Source organism: Salvia miltiorrhiza, chromosome 6 (assembly GCF_028751815.1).
Source record: "Salvia miltiorrhiza cultivar Shanhuang (shh) chromosome 6, IMPLAD_Smil_shh, whole genome shotgun sequence".
In the NCBI taxonomy this organism is placed as follows: domain Eukaryota; kingdom Viridiplantae; phylum Streptophyta; class Magnoliopsida; order Lamiales; family Lamiaceae; genus Salvia; species Salvia miltiorrhiza.
In genome coordinates, this window is record NC_080392.1 from 20,181,197 (window position 1) to 20,201,105 (window position 19,909).

A 19,909-nucleotide genomic window follows, 5' to 3' on the forward strand; every position below is an offset into this window, starting at 1 on the left:
GGCAGCCTTCAAATAGTCTTCCACATCCTTGCCAAGGCTCTCTCATTGAATCTCTTGCGCAACACATGCACCTTCGTGGATACACCATTGAAGAATCGATTGAATATACCATTCCGTGGAGGCTTGTGTTTTGCATATGGATCAAAATCACTGTTGCCAAAGTGAAGTCCCGTGACAAGGGCATACTCCGTCGGCCTAAATCGAATGGTCTGTCCACCAACTTGAAACCAAGACTCGTCACATGGTATATCACTACCTTTCAATTGACGAGCTAGCAAGTGATGTAGAGCATTACTTGCACTATGGTTTCTCTTGATATCAATCAACCGTCCTACTACGCTTTCTTTAAATCTCTCTAGAGCCAACGGACCGCCTTTATCAAGTAAAACACTCTTGACCTCCTTCAATATATCGGCCCTCATATAAAGATTAACTCCACGGGTCACGTAGATCAATGTAGCCTTTTCCAATCACAATTAATCTACAAAATCAATGTATTAAAAACAAATTAGAAAGATAATCATGTATTTGAAACAAATAATACAACAATAAAAAAAAAAAAAACGAAGCGGGGGAGGCGGACTGTCGAGATCACGATGGGAGGCTCCCATCGTGACCACGATGGCCGCCATCGTGGCCATGGTCGTGACCTCGACGGCGCCATCGTGCCCACGATGGGAGCCTGTCATCGTGAATCCGACGACGAGACCCGCCGTCGTGCCACCCCGCCCCAAACCCCCGTCGTGCCCACCCCGCCCCAAGCCCCCGTCGTGACCACGATGGACGCCATCGTGGGCCATCGTCGTGACCTCGACGGCGCCATCGTGCCCACGATGGGGAGCCTGCCATCGTGAATCCGACGACGAGACCCCCGTCGTGCCTACCCCGCCCCAAACCCCCGTCGTGCCCACCCCGCCCCAAGCCCCCGTCGTGACCACGATGGACGCCATCGTGGGCCATCGTCGTGACCTCGACGGCGCCATCGTGCCCACGATGGGGAGCCTGCCATCGTGAATCCGACGACGAGACCCACGTCGTGCCTACCCCGCCCCAAGCCCCCTTCGTGCCCACCCCGCCTCAGGCCCCTGTCGTCGTGCCCACCCTGCCCCAACCCCCGTCGTGTCCATCCACGATCGTTCCCCCAATTTCAGCCGAAAAATTCACAAAAAACACCAAAATTCTCAAGTTGTTTTCAACAAATCTCAACAAACTCTAGCTATTTACCAACTAAACATGATTCTCAAAGCATTATAACACATATACATGCATTTAACAATGAATTTAGGCTCCAATTTTTCAAGGGAGGCAAAATTGGGCGAAAATTAGGGCTCACTCACCGGAGGAGTAGGATGTGCGAGACGCTCCTCCTCTTCGGAGCTTGTCGCCGACACCGAGTCGTCGTCGTTCCGGTCGCGGTCGCCCATCTCGACGTCGTGCCTGGAATTCGATCGTGAGGTGGCGCCGGTCGTGAGCGTGTCGTGAGTTGGGAGAGAGAGAATTTGAATTTGGGGGTGGAGGGTGGAGAGAGGACCGAAAGAAAGTGACTTGAGCTTTTTATTTTTTTTTGCTTTTCTTTAATGATATAATGTAAGGGTCTTTTAGTCTTTTAACTGATTTTGGTATACAAAAGAGTTGTTTTTAAGTTGAGGCTAAAAGAGTTATCTTTTTTAATTTTTGGTATTTAAAAACTCGGGCCTCTATATAAAATGTAGAGCATAAAGATACTACATTTGCAACCATACTAATAATAATATATAAAAAAAACAACTACAACAAAAAATTAATGCAAATCTAAGAATTAAAAAACCATACAAAAATTTATAAAAAATACATACCATGAATATCTATTATTGTTCCCAGATGCGTGGAATTTGATTTTACGAGATAGCAACAAATTCAGAATTTTTGAATTTGTGAGGAGTGATTTTACAAAAATAATATGGACTCGAAAGTTTTGTTTTTTTTTCGAGAATATATGGACTCGAAAGTTGGTAATGAAATAATAAGAATGATTAAAGAAACAAATACCGAAATAAATAAAGGAATGTGATTAATTTTTATTTATCATAATAGAACTAATTTTTATTTGAAATCTTTCCTATATATAGATATTAATTTAAGTGAGCTTTTACTTTGATGGATAAATTTATGATTAGAAAAGAAATGATAATAAATTTTTTTTTCTTTAAATATGTCATTTATTTTTCAACATTTGATACAAAAGTGTGAAGTTCACAAATTTTCATTCTTTATTTTACACTTTAAAGATAGATAATATTATCCACTAAAAAATGAAAGATAATATTATCCATCTTTGAAGTGAAAATAAGGAAGAAAAGTCAAATATTGGAAAAGAAATGAGACATTTAAAGACTTAAATTTTTGATATCTCTTATTTTTCAATGATAAATTTATCCATCAAAATACTCGCACCCTAAAATCGAAGTTTGAACATTGAATTTTTAAACAATTCTTGTTTGTTTTTTTGTTTTTTTAAAGATGGATGAAATGAATCACATGCAGTTTCAGTTTGATAATGGAAGTCGCGTGGTCAGAGCTATTTGGGATTATCATCTCTCCCGTTTGGGCTTCATCGGCGGCTCCGTGTTAGAACCAACCAGGGATCCGTTTCGTTGACCCGATATACATATCCAAATCCAGATTCATTTTCTAGTCTCTTCGATTCTTCTTCCTTGAGATCACTTTTCACATAGAAAAAGTCAAACAATGGGACTATTCACCTACACTGTCGCCGGCGCCGCCTTAATTCTCATCGGCGGGTTGGAATCACTCGCCTCCGCCGCCGTTTCTCTCAAAGAAATCCCGCACCCGCCGAATATTCGTCGGCCTGCGCCGGCAACGACGTCGTTTCTTTCGACGGTAACGTTTCTGCTGATCTCCATTGTGTCGGTCCTTTTCATCGTCAACTCTTTGATGTCTCTGTCCGATGCCGCTAGTTCCAAAGATAGCATGGGTTTCGTCTTACAGTTGGAAGTAATCGCAATCGCTTTGCTTTTTCTCTTATATTCTGGTTTAGGCATTTTGTCGAGCATCATAGAGTCGTTTCGATTTCCTTCAAAGTTACTCAATGTAATCTATATGTTCGCCTTTGGAGAGGAATTCCTGTTGTTTTACACGCAAAATAAGGATCCCAGTGGAATTGAAAATCGCTATTATGACCTAATTTTAGTGCCCATTTCTGTGTGTCTATTTTCCACCATACTTGAATTGAAGGGATCGAAATCGAATTATCCAAAGCTGGGCCGAGGTGTCGGGCTAGTCTTACAGGGGATGTGGACTCTGCAAATGGGATTTTCGTTTTACTCCAATTTGATTGCTAATGGGTGTGCTTTGCACGCTAGGAGTAGGGGGAATTATACCATTAAGTGCAAAGGGCACCCTGAATATCATCGTGGGCGTGCCATTGCAACGCTGCAGTTTAACTGCCATTTGGCTCTTCTGATCACTATAGCTGCTGGGGTATACTCGTTGTTCTGTAAGACGTATAGCATTAATCGGGATTTTATGCGGTATAAGCCCCTTGGAGTTGGAGATGGTGGGGATATGCAGCTGGATAATTCGCAGTTCACTTTGGAATCGGATGATGAGGATGACGAAACTGGGATTCAGGAAGTGAGGAGTGTTGAAATGCAGAAGACTGTTTTGGTGGTTCCTGAGTCCACAGTTAATGGTAATAATCATCATCCTTGATGTTAATTAGGGAGATTTTTTGTTGGGTAAAGAGTTTCACTATTCTTTTGATAGGTAGGGAGTGTTGTATAACTTGGTTTGCCTTACACCTAAAATACTTGAGAGTATATTGTTGCAATCTTTTAAATTTGTTGAATATTTTATCTCATGTCTTATTTTATTACTGTCATCCTGGGCTGGAATGTATTTGACATTCTCTTACTTACTGATTTGTCAATTTTTAAGTTTGCTAAAGAGTGAGTATCATTCTGTGTTTATTGTCTAAATATGATGCATTCGAGACATGAAGTTTTGCTGATTCTTGGTAACATGAAATGTTATATCATAATTCAATCATTCTCTGGTGAAGTTATGCAGTACTAAGTTGAGAACCTAACTAGTTTTTGCAGTAGTCCGAATAAATCGTGGAATGACAACATAGGCCTTGAGCAATTGATCATCATTGTTTTTAATGAAATAATGATCATGCATTTGTGATGTTATAACTTATAACTTCAGGTTGTTTATCATAAACATTTACCCTGCTTTTATCTGTGATGCCAACCTGTTTTACCATATATTGACATCTTCCTTTATGATTTTACAATACTAAAATAACATTATTTAAATGAACCCGGTTGAACTTTTGATAACCTAGCACCCAAGGATGGCTGGCAATGGTTAATCTAATGAAGTCAATAATTGATTTTTGTGACCAAGTAGTTTGGTTAGTTTTAAGCTACTGCTGGACATAATTCTGTGGTCAAGATGCCAAGCTGTTGCCGCTGGACATAATTTTGATTAGTTTTAAGCTACTGATCTTATTTTGTAGACAGACAACTTTTGAGCTATTTGTTTTGTTTTGTTTTGTTGTGTTTTTGTTTGTGTTTTTTCCCCATCTGTGTATGACTGCGAAAGCATGCTTAATTTCTCAGTGACATTTCTTTTCTTTTGGTAGCATAGCCTCCCCATCACTTCCTAAGGGCATCATGTGCTGTTTCAGCTTTACATACTGACTTCGGAGCTATACCGTGCAACCATGCTCTGGTAGCTTTATTGTGCTTGATGCATCTAATTTTGTTAAAGAAGGTGCACCATGCTCTGGTAGCTTTATTGTGTTTGATGCATCTAATTTTGTTAAAGAAGCTGGTTCGTTGGTAGATTTTGTAACAAAATCTGGGTTATATGTGTTGTTCCTTGTGGTCTTGCCATGCGAAGATGTGTTTTTGGTGGGAGTCCTAAAGAAAAAGTATAACCAAAGCAAAAAAGAAAAAACAATTATGAAGATATTTCTCCCAATCACTATAAGATTGAAGATCTTGACTAGAGGAGGGTTTCCATCTTTTGGCACAGTAACTTGATTTTAATTTCTTCAGTTGGTTGATTGCGTACCTCTCATTATCCTACTTGGAATTATCTCCGATTCGAGCATTTTGCATTATCACTAAATTGTTGAAATGCACAACTATGGAAAGTATCTCCATTGACAGATCAGCACATCAAACACATTATGGCACTGGAATGGTAAGCCTCCTTCACCATTGCATGCGGATCTTTTAGATACATGAATTCTTTCTCTGCTATTTGCTGTCTGTGGAAACATGTGAAATTGTAAGAGTTTCTTGTTTGTTAGAGAATTGGTCATCAAACTAAATTACTGCTCTAAACTTTGGAAAAAAATCTTTTGTAGCATCTCATGTTAATTTCACCTATCCTGCAATTTCATTAATGTTTTAGTGATGTTATCCTATGCTATAGTAATGATATTAAGTAATTTGGGACAAGGGTGGCGATGGCCAAAGGTGGCTGCCTAGCAGGGAACTTTACAACTGTGACATGAACTCTACTCTGCTTCCAGTAGAATCTTAAGCATTCCAGGCAAGTGAAGGACCTTACAACTATACGACTGTTTTATATAGCTTATTATTTCTGAGTTTCTTGCTTTGAGCTTCATAGCTTATTATTTTGATAGTTACGCTGCTGAAATTCTTGTTATAGATGCACTTGCGTACTTGCCTGAGCCATGGTGCTCTTAGGGTGTGTGTGGTATATAAGCTGAGATAATAGGTGATAAATAAAATTCAAATAAATAATATGGATTAGGTGAGATTGTTATTATTTATAGGTGTTTGGTAGGTAAAATATAATTATAATACTAAGATAATTAATATTCGTGTTTGGTTGCAAAGATATAACTATAGATTAAATTCGTATATTACAATTTTAACCTTATAAATTTAAATAAATAATTTTTTTTAAAAAGAAAGACTTTTTTTGTCTACACCCAAAAAAGAAAGGGTTATTGGCCTCTAAGACTATCCACATCAGTGACTTTCCTTCGACCCAACCTTCAATTAAAACTAGTATGCCCGCTCGTGCGATGCACGACCAACATCGAAATTGAATGATATTTAAATATTATATATATATATATATATATATATATATATATATATATATATAGACACACACACACACTACATATTAAACATAATTTAAATATAAGTTAATGCAAATATGAATTTGAAAATATTTGAATTTTTTATTTTTATAATACCAATTAATTAATTTTAACTGATAATGTGTATAAATATATAAATCATCAAATATCAAAAGCAATTATAAATGATAATGAGTATCATTATGTATCATATAATATTCTAAGATGTACAAAACTATTTATTTGCATATAGTTTAATAAATAAAATAAAATCAATAGATAAAAATAAAATAAGTTTGAGACTTTTAATTTCTATAACATTTTTATCAAGGAGTATAAATTAAAGCACTTATCATAACTTTTAATTTAATATGTATTAAATATTTATCATTATTAAATTACAAATTTTAGAAGAAAAAAAATAAGAAAACGAAAATAACAAAAATGAAACAGGAGTATAAAAAAGCTAAAAAGTTATTTTAGAGTGGAAACGGTAAACAGGAAGTATTTGCTAGTGGAAAAGAGAGTTTTTTTTAGAGGCAAAAAGATAAAACATGAAATAATTGTGATAATTTTTTTATCACAACTTTAGGGCAAGTTTGCCTAGTCTAAGTGATGAAGAAAAAATAAAAAAAATCTTCATTTTTTCGTTGTTGGTGGAGGTCCAACTGGTGTGGAGTTTGCAGCAGAGCTTCATGAATATGTTAATGAAGATCTAGTCAAATTATATCCCAAGGTTAAAGATTCCGTTAAAGTAACACTTGTTGAAGCTACAGACCATATTCTGAACATATTTTTGAAGTAGAATTCTTGTAAATATGGTACTCTGCTTCAATATTTTGATTAGTATAGTGATCTGCATAACATTTTAAGTAGATGCCTTTAGCCACCCAAATATGCGTGTATTGGCCTACTGTAGGATACATCTGGGAAAATTTTCAAGTTAAAACTCTAATTTCATTCTCTACCAAAGGTAGTTGAATAGTACTATATTCCTTTCAACTTGTAGTTAATTGATATAGGTATCACTATCTTGGAACTTCATTGTTCGAGATATCCATGATGCCCTAATACATGAGTTCATTGCCCTGATGAAATGCATATCTTGTACGGGCTCATAAATAGACTATGCAGTATTATTTATGGATAGAAACAGTTTTTTGTTCATTAACAAGCTTGCCTGTACCAGTAGAACTTTTACCAGTACCCAGGCAGAGTTGGTTAACAGAGCAGGTCTTGTTGAGGTTCGTTGACTCTCTTTTTTCGTGCCACCCACACTTAGCTTGCTTTCGTATGTAATAACTGGGTTTCTCGTAAGCATAGATATATACTTGTGGAGGAGATGAATCATTGGCTCAAGATGAAAAATTCAGAGAGATGAAATTGTTTTAAAAACTGGGGCAATGGTTGTGAAGGTAACATAAAGAAATTTCCCCTAAACAAGTTAAGAATGGCGGTGAAATATGTATGGCATGATTGTGTGGTCAACTGGAATTGGAACTCGCCCTCTTATATGTTGGGAAATATACACAAATAATTCCGCCCATTATCAAATCGAAAGCAATATCAAAGATATAAATTATCTAAGACGGGAAAAATAATGACACCGATATTTAACGTGGTTCGGCCAAACTGCCTACGTCCACGGACCCACCCCAATATATTAGAGAATCTCAAAATGAGGAGTACAACAAAAATACCACACTGTATTTTGTATCTGCCTACGTAGAGGCTATCTCTCAACTCACTTTTATCACTCGTGTATAACTTCCACACTGAAGTTTTCTCTCACAAGATTTTTCTCTCTATCTTTCTATCTCTCTAACTAGAGAATGCTTTGGTTGTGTTTTTGGTGTGTCTTTGCAATGTTGTGGAAGAAGGTATTTATAGGCAAATTCATGGTGGTAGGTGGCACTCATGGTGGTAGGTGGCAAATGGTGGAGGTGGTAGGTGGCTACCTACCTCCAATTTTTACTAACAATCTCCCACTTGAAGACTGATTTCAATCTGTCTTCACACCTTGATCAACGCAGCAGCCTTTCTGTCTTTGTTATTCTAACAAACCAATTGAAGCTGAGCACAACTTCAATTTATCAATGGTTACTGCCTTTGTAAACATATCGGCTGAGTTCTTGCTTCCCTGGATCTTCTCAAGTTGTAAGATCTTCATCTCCAGCAGGTGACGGATGTAGTGATACTTCAACTCAATGTGCTTTGTCCTTGAGTGAAACGCTGGATTCTTAGCCAAGAAAATAGCACTTTGACTGTCACTAAATAGTGTACTATTCTCATGCTTCTTCCCAAGTTCTCCCAAGAAATTCTGCAACCATACCATCTCCTTGCTTGCTTCCGTCACGGCTACATACTCAGCTTCCGTAGTAGACAACGTGACAATCTTCTGCAACTTAGAAGACCAAGAAATAGCAGTACCACCAAAAGTAAATACATACCCGGTTGTACTCTTCCGACCTTCCAGGTCATTTGATGCCAAATCTGCATCAACATAGCCAACCAACTTGGCACTCTTGCCATCAAAACATAAAGCTTTGTCCGTGGTACCTCTTAAGTAACGAAGAATCCACTTGACTGCTTCCCAATGTTGCTTGCCCGGATCACCCATGAATCGGCTTACTACTCTCACTGCATGCGCAATATCTGGCCTTGTACACACCATGGCGTACATAATGCTGCCTATTGCTGATGCATAAGGAACTTTTATCATCTCGGCACGTTCCTCCTTTGTACATGGCGACTCCTTCTTCGACAGCTTGAAGTGACAACCCAACGGGATGTTCACCGGCTTCGAATTCTGCATGTTAAATCTTTCCAATACCTTCTCAATGTAGTTGGCTTGTGAAAGATACAACTTTCCTGCCGCCTTGTCTCTTTTGATCCTCATGCCAAGAATCTGATTGGCCTCTCCAAGATCTTTCATGGAGAATCGTTCAGACAATTGCTTCTTCAACTTATCCATTTCCTTTGCATCAGCTCCTGCGATCAACATATCGTCAACGTATAGCAAAAGGATAAGATAACTTTTGTCGAACCTCTTGTAGTAGCAACAATGATCAGCGTGGCATCTCGCGTAGCCAATCTCCAACATAAAACTGTCAAACTTCTTATACCACTGCTTCGGAGCTTGCTTCAGGCTATACAAGCTCTTTTTCAACTTGCACACAAGATTTTCTTTTCCTTTCACCACGAATCCCTCGGGCTGTGTCATGTACAAGTTTTCCTCCAAATCACCATGAAGGAACGCTGTCTTTACATCCATCTGATGTAACAACAAGTTTTCTGCAACTACCATGCTCAACACTAAACGAATAGTGGTCAGTTTCACAACAGGAGTAAAAATATCGGTATAATCAATACCGTATCGTTGCTCAAACCCTTTGACAACCAGCCTTGCCTTGTAGCGTTTGCTACCATCAGCTTCAATCTTGATTCGATAGATCCACTTGCAATGCAATGCCTTCTTCCCCTTCGGGAGCTCTACAAGTTCCCAAGTGCCGTTTAGGATAAGAGATGCAATCTCATCATCCATAGCAACTCTCCACATCCGCTTATTACTACCAGTATCTGCCTCTGCATAGCATTCAGGCTCACCACCATCAGTAAGTAGTAAATAAAAGTTAGAGGGCGAGTACCTATCAGGTGCACGTCGCTCTCTAACCGGTCTTGGCAGCGGATTGCTTGGTGGTGGGGTTCTTGGCTCCTCATCTGGAACCTCTTCAAAATTCTGGCTCTCCTTGCTCCCACTCGAGTTTGAGATGTCTAACTCGACTATTTGGGAATCAGAATTGCCAGGGCTAGATGCTTTCACTCTTTCCTTGTACAACACCTGTTCATTGAAAACCACATCTCTACTTCGAATAACCTTTCGGTTCTGCTCATCCCAGAGCCTATAACCGAACTCGTCTCCACCATAACCAATGAACGTACACTTAAGAGATTTAGCATCTAACTTGCTTCTATTAACATGATCAATATGAGCATAAGCAACACATCCAAAGATGCGTAGAAAAGATAGGTTTACCTCTTTTCCTATCCATTCTTCCTCAGGTATCCGAAACTCCAATGGAACTGATGGACCTCTATTGATTAGGTATGCAGCTGTGTTAACTGCATCTGCCCAAAACATCTTAGGCAACCCACTTTTCAGCCTCATGCATCTTGCTCGCTCATTTAGTGTTCTGTTCATCCGTTCTGCTACACCATTCTGCTGGGGAGTTCCTCTCACGGTTTTCTCCATGCGAATCCCATTCTCAGCACAGTAGTCTTTGAACTCCTTAAGTTCATATTCTCCTCCATTGTCGGATCGTAGACACTTTACTTTCAGCCTTGTTTCAGTTTCTACAAGGGCTTTCCACTTCCTGAAAGTATCAAATGCATCGGATTTATTTTTAAGAAAATAAACCCATACCTTTCGAGTGGAATCATCAATGAAGGTTATGTAGTATTCTGAGCCACCAAGGGATTTTACAGGCGCCGGTCCCCATAGATCACTATGGACCAGCTCCAGCTTCTGCGTCTTCAAGGTTCTGTCGCCTCTCGAGAAGCTTGCCCTTTTCTGCTTTCCGAACACGCAATCCTCGCACAGGCCAACTTCAACAGTTTCCAGGCCAGGCAGCCTACCCTTCGAACACATTATCTTCATCCCCTTTTCGCTCATGTGGCCAAGCCGACAATGCCACAAATCTGCATTGTTCACTCCTCCTGCAAGATCAATGCAATCTTTGGAGTTAGTTGTCATATACAACGTGCCCTCCTTCTTTCCACGAGCTATAATCATAGCTCCCTTGATTATCTTCCAATTACTGCAGCCAAATGTCACTGTGTAGCCCTCTGCATCAAGCTGCCCAATTGAAAGTAAGTTCCTTTTCAGTCCAGGAATATGTCTGACTTGATTCAGCTTCAACTCGGATCCGTTGGATGTCACAACTCGCACATCTCCCTTTCCCACGATTTTCAGGGGCTCATCATCAGCAAGATACACCTGTCCAAAATCGCCAGAGACATAATTTTCAATTATATCTTCATTACTGCATGAATGGAAAGACGCTCCAGAATCCAGCACCCACGACTCCATCGGACTGGTCACGCTCAGGACCAACGCCTCGCCTACATCTTCTGTTGTGGCTGCGTTCGCTGTCTTTTTGTGATCCTTTTTCTTCGGTGGCGCTTTACACTGATTCTTAAAGTGCCCGAACTCTTCACAGTTCCAGCACTGGATTGAACCCTTATCCGTCCTGGATTGGCTCTTTCCTCTGGACTTTGACCTTCCCCTGTTCTGCCTTCCTTTCGATCTTCCTCGATATTCCGTGTTCAGTGCAGTCCCTGACCCTGAAGTAGATGGAGATTCTTTCCTGCGAATCTCCTCGCTGATCATCAGATCTCTTACTTCGTCAAAGCGCAACTTTGCCTTTGCCGATGAAGCGCTAACTGCTGTCACTGTTCCGGCCCAACTTTCTGGCAAAGAAGATAGCAATATTAGGGCACGAACTTCATCATCAAACTCGATCTCCACCGAGCTCAGCTGTGTGGTGATCATATTGAACTCGTTCAAATGATTCTGCACTGGTGTGCTCTCGGACATTTTTAGATTGAACAATCGTCTCATCAAATGTACTTTGTTTGCAGTTGATGGTTTCTGGTACATCTCCGCCAGAATCGCCAACATCTCCTTTGTTGACTTTGCTCCAGTCGTGTGGTAGGCAACGTTCCTGGACAGCGATAAACGTATTGCACTCATCGCCTTTCTGTCCAGCAGCTCCCACTCGTCCGGATCCATCTTATCTGGTTTTTCTTTGAGGGGCTGATGTAGATCTTTTCCATAAAGATAATCCTCGATCTGCATCTTCCAGAAACCGAAATCCGTACCATCGAACTTCTCAATCGTAATCTTTCCGTCGCCCATCGTAACTGCTCCCAATTGATAAACAAGATAATTTTCTCAAAGTAATTCTTTTTTGATGTGGAGGTTCAGTAATTACTGCAACCACAGAGCATACTAAGAATTACAAAAGAACAATCACTGTTCACAACGAAATCACTATTCACAATGAATAGTAACATCACAAGAAAATTATCAGACCGCCACAAACGTGGCTCTGATACCAGTTGTTGGGAAATATACACAAATAATTCCGCCCATTATCAAATCGAAAGCAATATCAAAGATATAAATTATCTAAGACGGGAAAAATAATGACACCGATATTTAACGTGGTTCGGCCAAACTGCCTACGTCCACGGACCCACCCCAATATATTAGAGAATCTCAAAATGAGGAGTACAACAAAAATACCACACTGTATTTTGTATCTGCCTACGCAGAGGCTATCTCTCAACTCACTTTTATCACTCGTGTATAACTTCCACACTGAAGTTTTCTCTCACAAGATTTTTCTCTCTATCTTTCTATCTCTCTAACTAGAGAATGCTTTGGTTGTGTTTTTGGTGTGTCTTTGCAATGTTGTGGAAGAAGGTATTTATAGGCAAATTCATGGTGGTAGGTGGCACTCATGGTGGTAGGTGGCAAATGGTGGAGGTGGTAGGTGGCTACCTACCTCCAATTTTTACTAACATTATAAATGGAGTTGGTGAAGCAAGTTGGTCAGGTAGAAACACAGAGGCCTATGAAGCTTTATTTAGGCTTTGTCTATTATTGTATTTGCTGATTTTTTTTCATGGTTTATTACTCCAAAGGTAGAAGTTTAAGACTTGGTCTTTTTTGTAATAGACGTGTACTAGCAACTGATGAGTGGCTACGAGTAACATTAATGCACTAGGAGACTGTGCGACAATCAATCAGTGCAAAGTCATGGCATGATTTCTTAACTAAGAATCTTACTTCTCATTCTTAATGGGAACCTTGATTTGTTAGTTTGTCATAAAATCCTTCCTTTTTTTACACTGGGTAGTTGGAATTAAATAAATAATTTTTTTTAAAAAGAAAGACTGTTTTTGTCTACACCCAAAAAAGAAAGGGTTATTGGCCTCTAAGACTATCCACATCAGTGACTTTCCTTCAACCCAACCTTCAATTAAAATATTCATTTCTCTCTCTTCCACATACACAACCCAACCTTTATCTTAAATCTACTTCCATTAGTGACACTCACATGACCTAAATATCTTTTTTATTTTGTTTTATTTTTATTCTTATATTAGTCACAATAATTTTTAAATATATTTTAAAAATTAAAATAATAGAGAAAAAAATAAAATTTAAAATTTACTTGATCATACAACAAAAATTACACGAGTAAAACAAAATTAAAATGAGTTAGCAGTAACAACATCTATTATACGAAGGAACAATGATTTTTGCATGCGAAATCTACGCCGGAAGAGCTCTGAAGTATACGTTGGATTAGGGACAAAATAATCACTCATCAAACGTTGCTCACCAACTTCACGTTCCCTATCACAATATACCTTTTTTTAGTGGTGGAAGAAGAAGTTCCTAAAATAAGATTGTGATTGTTTATGAGCATATCGTCAATAATGCGATCAATTTGACGATTTTGTTGATAACGTCGTTCTTCCCATTCATCTGAAGATGAAGATGAAGAAGACATTTTAGCTTTAGAATGAGTTAGGTACTGGATATGAGGTATGTTATATAGAAAAATAAATGCAGTGATAAAATTTAATTTAAGTTGTTTGACATGTGCATGTGAACCATTTATTTGTCGTTGTTGAGACATTTTGATGCATGTGAAATGGCAGGACAATTATTAAGTGTGCATGTGAATGATAGAGATTAAAGTGTGCATGTGAATGGCAGAGATTAAAGTGTGCATGTGAAATGTCAGAAAATGTGTGATAGACATTTGCATGTTAAAAGGAGGAAAAATGTTATGGACATCGAGATGTGAAATGGCAGGACAATTATGATGGACTATCACGTGAAGAGTGTCAGAGACACTTGCATGTTCAACAGTTGGATTGAAAATTCAAACAAATTACATAGAGCAATGCAGAATTGAAATAACATAAATTAAAATTACACCATTGAAACATAAATTAAAATTACATAATTGCAAAACTACATCGGAAATAAAATGGCAATGAGGTGGCTTTTCATCTCTTCCTCTTCTGCAGACAAATGGTCCTTCGCCAACAATGCGACCAACATTTTCTTTTCCATCTTCAGAGAATTCATTTTAAGCTTTTCACGTTCCAATACAATTTTAGTAGTCATTAACTCATTTTCATGGTCTCTACTAAGTCTCAATGCACAGATTTTTTCATACATTTCATTTGATTCATATGCCATTGCCTTACCTTTTCCTTTCCTTTTAGCTTTATCTCTACCTGTAGGACGAGACATAGTAGATTCGCTAGTAGTTGGAGTTTCTGGATTGGACGGGATAAAGTAATCACCATCTTCAGAAGTATTAGACCTTTTTGTGCTGCCACCACTTTCTTGATCATCACCCACTTCATTGATTGCTAAGTTCCACTTCGGATATTTACTCATAACATTATTGAAAACAACCAAGTCTTGGAATTTACTGCCACCTGCTTCATAAATTGAGTGAGCTTCCATCTCTATATCTTTCTGGCTCATTCCACTTCTTTTTCTAGCATTTGCTTCTTTGCAAGCAGCAATCCACTTGTTTGCATTTTCATTAAGTCGTTTAAAACGACCTTTCATTAATTCGATATTCCTTGGGCCGATCTCATCTGGATTTTCTTTTTGAGCTTCATGATACATATTCTGCACACGTTCCCACATCGTCGCCCCTCTTTGATTTTTTCCTTTTTGCTTATCTTCGCTAACGCAGATCCAAGAAGACATAAGCGCTACATCTTCTTTCACGCACCAAGCTACATTTTTTGCAGCTTTCTGATTTTTCTTTGGGTGTTCGACATCTTGAAATAAATTCTGAGAGATATTTTGTGAAATGGGATGTTCGTGAGGGGTAGAAATTTGGTTGAGGTGTGGAGAAAATTGAGAATTCTCGTAGTACTGAGAATTTTGAACATCTTCTGGATTTGAAAAATTTTGAGGGTGAAAAAAAGATCCAAAAGTTGAATAATAATTAGGGTCATTTGGATCCATGGCTTCAAAATGAAGAAAAAATCTAGATAGAAAATAAGGCTATTGAAAGATTGCTGAGAAAATGAGGATACTGAAGTGGTGTTGATGAAAAAAAATTGAAGTCTATATATAGAATTTTTTTCCTAATTTTTAATTTTTTTATATTACAATAAACTATTAAAAAATAATATTTAAAATTATATATTTAATTAAGTGGCACCCAATGAAAGGGTGCCACATAAGCATGACTTTCTCACGCCTCAAATGCGGTGAACAGCCCAAAGTCACCAAATTTGCTCCAATTTCCATTTAAATTAGTAATTCCATTTGTTTGTCTTATGCGGTGACACTCATGTGAGTGTCACCGATGGTAGTAGTCTAAATACACCATCTTTGGAGGTAGTTTTGTTTTGTGCGTGAACTTTGAAAGGTGTAAAAAATACATAAACTTTAATATTGTAGTAATTTTATCACAAATTCAAATATTAGATATTCGAACTCTATAAAAAATTTATGATTTACGAGTTTAGAGATGTCTTATACGTTATCTTTTAGAGATGTTCTATACGATGTCATTTTTTAAAACGTCCTATGAATACACATCAATATTTCGACTTGACACGTCAGCTTTAATTTGAGCAAAAATTGAATTTGTGATATCGTATACGACATCTCTAAAAGACATCGTATAACATATCTCTAAACCAGGGTCGGCCCTGACATTTCAGGGGCCCTAGGCGAAAAGGAAAAAATGAGCCCCTATAATATTAACTATAAAGTGCAATAAACTAGAAAACAATGATGAAATAATTACAAAAATAACTTAGATCTTCTAGCATTTTGAGAAGCAAAATCATCAATAATTTCTTTAAGATCAAGCTTTTCTAATGCTTCATGTTCAATGCACAAAACCGCTAATCCATTCAACCTTTCTTGAGACATAGTAGAACGTAAATATGATTTTATCAATTTTAATTTTGAAAAACTTCTTTCTGCTAAAGCTACAGTAACTGGTATAGTTAACAATATTCTATATGCAATAGAAATATTAGGAAAGCAATCTGAAACTTTAACAAATTCAAGAACCTCACCAAGCGACTTTGTTTCAGGTGATAAACACATTTGTAGCATTTGCAATTCAGAATATAAATCTTCAGCATCAGTGTCAAATTTATCATTATGTTTCAGGGCATCTTGCAGCTTAACACAACACTTATGCAATTTATCACTATCCCATAAAGATAACATCTTATGAGGAAACAAAAAGCCAAAAATATCTTCAAAAATTGTCAATTGTTCAAATCTAGTCTTTAAAGATAAAATAGCAATATCCACTATAACAAGAAAATAATTGATCCTAAAAGACTCTTCATCAGATAATGGAATCTCTTCTTGACAACTTTCATCAAATTGTTTCTTCCTACGAATCATACGTTTTGGTGGAAAAATGGGGTCAATTTCCATCTTAGATGCAAGTTCCTTAGCTAATGTCAAGGCCGATTGAAAACCATCATCTCTATATTTTTCAAAATAAGAAATCAAACCTTTCAAGATAACTATTGCAACATCAATTTGCATATCTTTAGATTGTAGTTTTTTGCTAATCAAATTTGTTTTGTTCAATATATTATGCCATATAGTCATACCCAACAAAAACTCAAAATTCTCAAGTTCATTAGTCGCCAAAGACTCGGCTTCACTCCTAGTTTTAGCATCATCACTAACTCTTGCTAGTTCAAATAGAGCATCTCTTATCTCATTAGGTTGAGTTATTATAGCAGTAACACTATTAATATGACTTTCCCATCTTGTTGTTGATAAGGACTTCAAAGTAAATTGATGAAGGTGATCCTGTAAAATTTTCCATCTTTTTGTAGAACTTGCAAATAAAGTATACAAACGTTGCACAACTCCAAAAAAAGAAACCGCTTTAACACAAAAACTAGCCATATCACATATTGTTAAATTAAGAGAATGACAAGCACATGGCATATAAAATGCTCTAGGATTAATTTCAAGAAACCTCTTTTGCACACCTTGATATTTTCCTTTCATATTGGAACCATTGTCGTAACCTTGTCCCCTCACATCATCAATATCAAGCTCAAGTGCTTCTAAAGCAACTTGTATTTCATTAAAAAGAGCTAATCCCGATGTATCATCCACACTTATAAATTCTATGAAGTATTCCTTTATCATTATTTGAGAACTAGTCATATCAACACATCGAATTACTAAAGTCATTTGCTCATTATGACTTATATCTGAAGTACAATCAAGTGTCACTGAATAATACTTAGCCTCTTTTATTTTTTTTACTATATCATTTTTAACTTTAGAGGCTAATGTTGAAATCAACTCATTTTGAATCTTATGACTAAGGTAATGATAGTGAATTTCCTTATTCTGGACACGTCTTAAGTGCTCTTGCATTACCAAATCAAATTCTGCAATCAATTCAACTAAACCCAAAAAATTACCATTATTATTTATTTATTTTGATAAATTTTCTCATTATCCCCACGAAAAGCCAAATTACGTGTAGCAAGACATTTCACAACGACAATAATTCTAACTAAAACTTGTTTCCAATGTTCTTTCTCTTTCTTAATGTGTATTTGTAAATCTTTATCAATTGTTTGATTGCGTTTCAATCTAATATGCAAATCAATCCAAGTCCTCATATTATTAATATGCTCAACACTATTCTCATGTGTTTTGAGTCTATCATGTATATGTTTCCAATTGTTGAATCCTTCATTTCCTATCAAACTTTTACTTTGACATGATTTAAATAATTTGCAACAAAAGCAATATACTTTGTTTACATCTTTTGAATACACTAACCATTTTCTATCTTGATTCTCACCATTTGGTAATTTTCTAGTATAATGAGAATATGCAAAATGTCTACCGAGTTCATCTACAGGGAATGTGAGATTATACTCTCTTAGGGGACCTTTCTCTATCAAGATATCTCTAGTTTTATTATCAATATTATCCCAAGTTCTTGGATCAAATATATTCAAAGCAACATAATCAATTTCTATATGCAAAGCATCATTCTCATTCTTATTCTCATCATTCTCATTTTCATTTTCAATAATAGCATCAACCTTTTCATTTTCAATCACATCAACTTCTTTCACCGAAGAACTAGAACTAGGTGTAAGAAACTTATGAATGACTCCTTTTTTAGTTTTAATCACCTCATCAATTCTTTTTCTTTTATTTCTTTTTTTACTACCCGATGCATATTTTATAGGCAACATAATTCTCACAATAAATTTCTATATGCAAAGCAACAATAACAATTAACAAATTTAGACAACTCCAAAACAATTTTATGCACAACAATTTCAAAATCAAATTAAGCAATTATAATGAAAATTAGAACAACACACTTATAATTAAATTATGCGGCCCTTCTCGCTTCTGCCGTAGAAGTTAGAACCGACGAGCAGAACTCGCTCGGCGACCGCCGCCGCCCGCACGAGCACAGGCGAGCACCGACAGCGGAACCGCGCAGCCACGCCACGCACAGTCGCAGCCGCGCCTCTGCCTCACTGGAACTGAACAGTGAACAACCGTCGAACGGAGAGAATCGAGAGCGGACAACGGAGAGTGATGACGTCAGAGAGAATTGAGAGCCGGGAGCAGAGAGAGAGAGAGAGAGAGTGCAGCGCTGCTTTGAGAATGATAGAGCGTTGAGAGAGAGTGCAGTGAGAAGAGAAGAAGACCGTTTTTTTTTTCTTTCCGTTAGTTAAATAAAAAAAAAATTCTACTTGTTGGGCATGGGCTGCGCAGCATCTGCACAAAATGGGTTTAGTAATTTTTTTATTTTTTTTAACTAGGGTATTAACACTATTGGGCCAATATTATGGGGCCCCCAAAAATTGGGGGCCCAGGGCAATTGCCCCACAGAAAACACAGCAGGGCCGACCCTGCTCTAAACCCGTAAATCGTAAGAATTTTATGGAGTTCGAATATCTAATATTTTGAATTTGTAATAAAATTGCTACAACAATAAAGTTAATGTATTTTTTTACACTTTTTAAAGTTCATGTGCAAAACCAAACTACCCCCAAAAGTTGGTGTATTTAGGTGCTAATAACCCCAAAATAAATGGGTAAATATCATTTTAAACTCCAAACAATTTTTCCACTATCAATTATATCTTGAATTATTGAAAATGATTTTATAAACTTTGAACTATCAGTTTTGTATCAATTGCACCCTTCACCCATTTTTCACCCTTTGAATTTGTAATTAGTAGGACATATAATCACGTCGTTTTATATAATGTAGGTCAAAAATAGAATAATTCTAACTAGATCGTGGCATCCAGCGAGCCATGTCAAATTTTTAGAGCAAAAAAACAATGGACGAATGGTACAATTAATACAAAATTGATAGTTCAAGGTTTAAAAAATTATTTTCAATAGTTCAGGATATAATTGATAGTGGGAAAATAGTTTGAGGTTTAAAGTGATATTTACCCAAAATAAATTATGTTCTTTGAACACTTTCTTGAACAACCCCCCAACAGTGAAGAATCTTACACCGTCAGCCGCTTTACACCAACCCCAGTTTCTTGAACAGATCACACCCCCCAATTCACCATCATTCACCATTCCCCCCTCCCCTTCCCCAGTTATGTTCTTCAACAGAATGCACCCTCACCCCAAAATTTTTGTTCTTTAACGGAGCTGCCCCCACACCCCTGA

At 37.3% G+C, this 19,909-nt stretch overlaps 1 protein-coding gene across 4 annotated transcripts; it reads left to right on the top strand.

Annotated features, from left to right (window-relative positions):
* The first annotated feature begins 2,487 nt into the window (after positions 1-2,487).
* LOC130987393 (uncharacterized) lies at positions 2,488-5,629 on the top strand. 4 transcript variants are annotated; one of them, XR_009089715.1, is made up of 3 exons: positions 2,488-3,691; positions 5,067-5,214; positions 5,476-5,629. XR_009089715.1 is itself a non-coding variant. In XM_057910910.1 (2 exons), the coding sequence occupies exons 1-2, from the start codon at positions 2,728-2,730 to the stop codon at positions 5,502-5,504; spliced, it is 993 nt and encodes a 330-aa protein (XP_057766893.1). In that variant the 5' UTR covers positions 2,488-2,727; the 3' UTR covers positions 5,505-5,629. The 4 variants fall into 4 exon arrangements, 2 of the variants coding, with proteins under 2 accessions (XP_057766893.1, XP_057766894.1); XR_009089714.1 differs by lacking the exons at positions 5,067-5,214; positions 5,476-5,629 and adding exons at positions 4,654-4,779; positions 4,837-4,975; XM_057910910.1 differs by lacking the exon at positions 5,067-5,214.
* Positions 5,630-19,909: the final 14,280 nt, after the last annotated feature.

Excerpts from the sequence above, each read along its gene's own strand:
- LOC130987393 (XM_057910910.1), top strand. The coding sequence starts at position 2,728 with ATGGGACTATTCACCTACACTGTCGCCGGCGCCGCCTTAATTCTCATC. Across the intron at positions 3,692-5,475 it reads TCCTGAGTCCACAGTTAATG|GGTGGCGATGGCCAAAGGTG; the intron begins GTAATAATCATC and ends ATTTGGGACAAG.